This window comes from Arachis hypogaea, chromosome 4 (assembly GCF_003086295.3).
Source record: "Arachis hypogaea cultivar Tifrunner chromosome 4, arahy.Tifrunner.gnm2.J5K5, whole genome shotgun sequence".
NCBI classification, from domain to species: domain Eukaryota; kingdom Viridiplantae; phylum Streptophyta; class Magnoliopsida; order Fabales; family Fabaceae; genus Arachis; species Arachis hypogaea.
The window spans coordinates 122,078,343-122,085,045 of record NC_092039.1 but is presented as its reverse complement, the minus strand read 5'-3'; the positions used below and the strand labels follow the sequence as shown (position 1 = coordinate 122,085,045).

Below are 6,703 nucleotides of genomic sequence, written 5' to 3'. Positions count from 1 at the left end.
TACTTAACCCTACTCTATAGTTAATAACTCACTAATTCTAACATGAACTAAATTCAAATATTTGCTTTTTATTTTTCTTAATAGTCCATAACTAACGATTCTAACCAACTACAATGACTAACCTCGAGGTGGACGGCACCATCAATATGCGTGACTCCATCTAGTTGATATAGACGATCAAGATCGTCCTCCATGTGTGCAGATCCGGTTATTCTCGGGTTGCTTTCAGAGATTTAGGATCTAGGTGCTGGGGTTGGTGTGGGGTATGTGGATTTTCTAGTTCAAATGAAATGAATTCGATTTATATATATAGCCAAAGTCCATACAAATTGAGTCCATTAGATTCGAATTACGAGAGATGGAAACAACTAGTAAATCGAAACAATGAGTATCGACTTACAAAACCATCAAATTGAATCCATTAGTTTCGAATTACCTTGGACGTTTTTCCAGTTAGCTAAATCGAATCTATTGAATTCGATTTACCCTTACTTATAAATCGAAGCAAATCCATTCAATTTACTAGCATTTTAACCATGCACTTAAATTGAATCCACTTGATTCGATTTTTGTTCAGCAACGTTTTTCACCTAATTCAAATCCATTGGACTCGATTTACTACATGTTTCAATAAATCGAATTTAATCAATTCGATTTATATAGAAATGTGCTTTGGGACTTTGACGTTGCAATTTCTGGTTTGGGACATCCAGGTAATATTGGTGTGCATTTGTTTTATTGAGGTGAATTGACCTTTACCTTTTTTTCCAAAGATAGTAGGTTATATTTCATTAATTATTGAAAAATGAAATACAAAGTCGTCCAAAAGCAGGACAACATAATAAAAGGTGGGGATTTCTCAAAACAATACACTGAAGGTATTCATCCAACGATGCATGGTCAAAAAACGAAGAAAAATCTTAAAGAAGAAAGAATGATAAATCAAATTGAATGAAACTAAGAGTTTGCCTCATGGATATGACAATCTAAAATGGGAGTTCTTTGGATTTCACAGAGCAACTTGATAGAGCTTGCTAGAATGGTAGACGGCATTGAAGTAGAACCTTCAAAAATTAACTGGTTGCGAGTTTTTCAGCAGTTCCAGCAAATGATGGCAAGCAATTGAGGATTATGATCAGCATTCTTCAACGGGTTAAGCATATCTGCTGATGCAGTCCACCATGTCCAAAAGTCGTTAGGACTTTGAGGGGGAAGACAGTCACGAAGATAACTCTGAGACCATACTTCTTTAATTCTAGAGCAATCAATCAAACAATGAGTGACTATTTCTGTTGCTTCATGACAGTAGGGGCATATTGGCGATATAGATGGGATGCGGTGATGAATTTGAGTAAGCACCGGAAGCTAGCATGGAGAGCTTTCCAGATAAATATCTTAATTTTGTGAGGCAAATTCAAATTTCATATATCGATCCACGTCTTTTCTGCTGCATATAATTACAACAAAGCTCCAGAGATGGATGGTAAAATAAATAGCCAATTTTATAACCTAAAACTGTATTATATTGCTTGGATTTGTTCAAATCCCATTGCAATTTGTCCCTACTCTGCTGAATTTTAACTGTCAAAATCCTATTTGCAACGTCTTAGGAAAATAATTCTTGAATGAGATTCTGATTCCAATTTCTATCTTCAGTAATTAGATCTTTAACTCTTGAAACCAACTCAGAAATAGCTTGTCTGTTTGGTATGTCAGTCATCATTAAAGGATACGGAGGAGGCAACCAATGATCTTCAAAGGTTCGGATATTCTCTCCAGTACCCACAGCCCAGTTAAGACCTTTTTCAACAATCTTTCGGCCTTCCAATATACTCCTCCATCCCCAAGAAGGTAAGACTCCAATTTCTGCCGTTATAACATTACCATTGCTAAAGTATTTACCTCTTAGGATTTTAGATAGTAGGAAAGTAGGCTGTGTTACGAGTCGCCAAAACTGTTTGCCTAAGCGCCAGATTTTGGATTCTGAGATATTTAAATTCGAGGCCTCCTTCTCTTCGTGGGCGAGTCATAGTGTCCCAGCTAATCCAAACCATCCGCCTTTCAAAACCTTTTTGTCCCCACCAGAAATAAGAAAGTAGAAAGTGAATTTTTGAAATTAAAACGTCGGGCAACTTGAAGTAAGACAATGTATAAATAGGAATAGCTTCTCCCACTGCCTTAAGCAATACCTGTCTACCACCTGACGATAGAAGGTTGCGCTTCCACCCTTGGATTCTTTTCCGAACCTTCTCTTTGATCATACTAAAAGAATCCTTTTTTGATTTAGAGACTATAGAATGCAAACCAAGGTATCTATCCAATAGTGTATGAGCGGTGGAGGGAATGTTGTGGCTAAAGAATACAGCAGATTTATTAAGATTTACCCTCTGGACACTGATGCTTTCATAAGAATTCAATAAATACAAGATATTTGAACATGCTTGAGGATTAGCCTTACAGAATAAGATGGAATCGTCAGCAAAGAGAAGGTGGTTAACATTGGGACATCGCCTATGTATTTGAAGACCCTGAATTAGTCTGTTTTGTCCTGCCTTGTGTAGCAAGAAGGAGATACCTTCTGCACAGAAAAGAAAAAGATAGAGAGATAGAGGATCTCTTTGTCGAATATCTCTATTTGGTTTGAAGAAACCATAGGGTTGTCCTTCCATAATGAAAGAATAAAAAATAGTTGTCACTAATCCTCGAATCTATATGATCCACCGAGAGTTTAAACCAAACTTCTCCAATATAAACCAAAGAAAGTGTCATTCCACCCTATCATATGCCTTACACATATCTAATTGTAATGTCATTTCATTTTTTAGTCCCTTTTTTTGTTCTTCAAGTAATGCATATACTCATGAGCAATTAGGATATTATCAGAGATTAATCTGCCTTTAATAAAAGTACTCTACGTAGGGCTAATTAGTCTATTCATCATACCCTAAAGTCTATGTACAAGTACTTTAGAGATAATCTTGTAAAAGATTGAGGATAGGCTTATTGGTCTTACTTGAGTCATATCTTTAGCAACAGAAATCTTGGAAATAAGACAGATCATTTGAGTGTGGTTAAAACCCTTCAAAATTCCGCCCCTTGAAAAGAAACTCTTAACTGTTCGAAACACATCACCACTAACTATGTTTCAGAAGTTTTGAAAAAATTTTGCTATCATAGCATCATCTCCTGGAGTACTTTGAGGATGAATGCTAAATGTTGCACGTTTCACTTCTTCCATAGTCACTGGTCTTTAAAGCCTACGATTCATGTGAGCTATAACCTTATGTTCAAATTCAGTAAGCAGAGGTTCATGGAAGAAAGTTATATTTTGATCACCGAATTTGAGTCATTTAACTCTAGACTTATCTTTCTAATAAAATTTCTCATTTTACAATACTTTTTTAAATTTGTCTTCTATTTCTAAAATGATGTTGCCTTACCCTTTACCTTATTAAAATATATCAGTAAAAAATCAATACCAAAATTAAAAAGTGACATACATAATATGTATCAATTATTGAGTTTGTATAAACGATTTTTTTTCATCGCTTTCTTTAATTCAACATGACAAATACTTATATATATATATATATATATATATATATATATATATATATATTAAAATAAAATTTAAATTTTAAACAATTAATTAAACACATGACTAAGCTAATTATTCTATCCAAATATCTTGGATTTATTATATATTTATAATTAATCTATAAATTTAAAAATTATAATTTTTTATATTTTTAAAAATTATAAATTTATTAAAATAATTATAAAATTATATATATTATTTAACATTTAATAATTTAAAAAAATTGCGAATTTAACCCTCTACCCCACTAATCTACTATTAAATAGAACAAAAGAAAAAATTTAAGACCATCTCAGTAAATGGGATAAAACCAAGGTTCAGAAAACCGGACCGGTCATCAAACCGCTCTAATCACTGGTTCACTGGTCTAATCGGTTCAATTGGTGGTTCAACCGGAAAAAACCGTTTTAAAGTAGAATAATAAATAAATTATAAATACACATCCTAAAATGTAATCATAGTCTGATACAAATCTTAAAATATATTCGAAATTAAAAATACTACATAAAATATCATCAACCAAATACATATGATCTTATCAAAATCCAAACTCAAAAGTTAAATTGTAATAAAAGCATATCTAAATGTTAAATCCCAACATCATGGTTTATCAATTATCAAAATTCGCAAAAACTTGTTGCAAATCTGCTTCGGTGGGATGATCTTCACCTTCATTCCCACCCTGATCAGCAGAAGAAAGAGATGCAGCATAAAGACCACTACTACCACCGCCACTTGGATATAAATCAGCATCAATTTCACCTAATAAAATAGAAATGTTATCATTATATTATAAACTAACAACATTCTAATAAATCATTAGAAACTAAATATACTATACTCACGCAATAAGTCATCCACATTACTAGGAAGATCAGGCTCTTTCTCTACAACCTCTTCAGTCACCCAAAAGTCAACTTGGCTGATACTTTCATAATCAATTGGATCATGTTGTGTCTTTTGCTTTCTTTTTTCTTTTTCCTTCCTAAAAAGTTAAATACAATATACGGAGATTTAATAATTTACAAATTTATTATGATAAAGATTACAAATGAAACAATATAGTATTTCATGAAACATATATTACCTGGATTTAAGACGCAAATTATAGGTAACATAAACAATGTCATTCAGTCTATCATGCTCCAATCTATTTCTTCTTTTTGTATGAATCTGGTCAAAAAAGCTCCAATTTCTCTCACACCCAGAAGAAGCAGATGCTTGGCTAAGAATGCGAACATCTATCTTTTGTAGACATGGAGCAGAGCCTCCGAATAACCTCCACCATTCATCTACCAATTATAAAACCATAACATATTATAAGATATTAATTAAGAACATAGGAGCATAAAACAAGTTACTATTGATTAAACAAATATTCAACCATATTCTTACCAGGCTTAAGTTCAGATGCAGCTGGAATAACTTCTTGTCTATCAAAACTTTCCTTCCGATCTCTATATAAATGTATTTCTTTCATTGCCTGAACTGAATCCAAATTGTTACACTTGCAATACAAGGTAACAAGATCAAGCAAACCTCGCATAACATCAGGTGCTTCTTTATAATATTCATTAAAAAAGAATTTAGGATTCAGGAAGTAAGCTGCCGCATGAAGAGGAACAAATAGAAATTGTGCAACAAAGAGGAATTAAGCTGCAAAATAGAGCAGAAATTGAGCAGAGGACCAAACACAGCCACTTACATTTCAGATTATTAATTTCTTATGCTAATTGCTAACCAACAAACAGCCAAACAGAAATTGATCATAGGAACGAAGAAGGAAGAAGATGAGCATTGAAATCAAAAAATGCACAGAGCAAGTTCACATAAATTGAACAGCTCACAAATGAAATTGAGCTGCAAAATAGAAGACCAGCCAGCTTAACATTCAGATTTTTTATTTCTTATAACAAACAGCCAAACAGAAATTGAGTCGAGGACCAAACACAAACTGACCAACAAATAGAAATTGTGCAACAAAGAGGAATTAAGCTGCAAAATAGAGCAAAAATTGAGCAGAGGACCAAACACAACCACTTACATTTCAGATTATTAATTTCTTATGCTAATTGCTAACCAACAAACAGCCAAACAGAAATTGATCATAGGAACGAAGAAGGAAGAAGATGAGCACTGAAATCAGAAAATGCACAGAGCAAGTTCACAGAAATTGAACAGTTCACAAATGAAGTTCACAGAAAATTAAGCCGAGGTCTAAGTTCAGTTCACATTGAGGACAAAGAGAAAGAGAACATGAGCAGAGGTCTAAGTTCAGTTCAGTTCACAGAAAATTAAGGCGAGGTCTAAGTGCACAGAAATTGAACAGTTCATATCGATGGAAGAACATGAGCAGAGGCGAAGGACAAAGACTCAAAGAGAAATGAGCAGAGGACGAGTGACTCACCTGGGGTCGATGGAGGGCTACCGCCGATGAGAGGCTACTGCGTGCTGGTGTTGAGACTTGAGAAGATGAAGACGATGGAGCTGAGGATGGCGACACCACGAGCACGAAAGATGGCGACACCACGGGCGCGAAGGATGGCGACAGGGGGCTATGGTTCAGGCAGCGCGGCTAGGGTTCTCCTTTTCCATTGGAGATGATTCTGATGATGATTGATGAATGAATGGGGTCAGGGCTCGGGGGAAGAAAGGGGGGTGCTCCACGGGCGGGTCGGGTCGGGTTTATTTTTTTATTTTTAAATCGTAAAAACGGCGTCGTTTAGCGTAACCGGCCGGTCACCGATTCGGTCCAACCGACCGGTTTTTGACCGATTCGCCGATTCTTGACCGATTCTTCTCTCCGTGGTTTTCAGATAAGGACCGGACCGTTTGAAGTGCTGGTTCGCGGTTAAACCAGTCGAACTGGCCGGTCCAGTCCGGTTTTCAGAACCTTGGATAAAACAAACTAATCCACCACCACCAGATACCAAACTTTTGGCGGGCGGATTTTCCATTTATCCCCCCTAGACACAACGTTATCTAAGAATTCCACTTGCCAAATCAAAAGGCTATAAATATAAAACTGTTTGGAGCTTGTTTAAATCAACTGCCAAACAGCAACATCAGCTGACAGCTATCATATCTCTTGTCGCCCTTATTTTA

The 6,703-nt window shown here is 35.2% G+C and overlaps 1 protein-coding gene across 1 annotated transcript; it reads right to left on the bottom strand.

Moving 5' to 3' along the window:
• Positions 1-4,208: 4,208 nt before the first annotated feature.
• On the bottom strand, positions 4,209-5,161 carry LOC112795354 (uncharacterized). Its single transcript, XM_025837289.2, has 4 exons — positions 4,994-5,161; positions 4,686-4,890; positions 4,444-4,583; positions 4,209-4,360 (listed from the first exon to the last, which is right to left on the bottom strand). Exons 1-4 carry the CDS (start codon positions 5,142-5,144, stop codon positions 4,209-4,211), a joined length of 648 nt encoding a protein of 215 aa, XP_025693074.2. The 5' UTR covers positions 5,145-5,161.
• Positions 5,162-6,703: the final 1,542 nt, after the last annotated feature.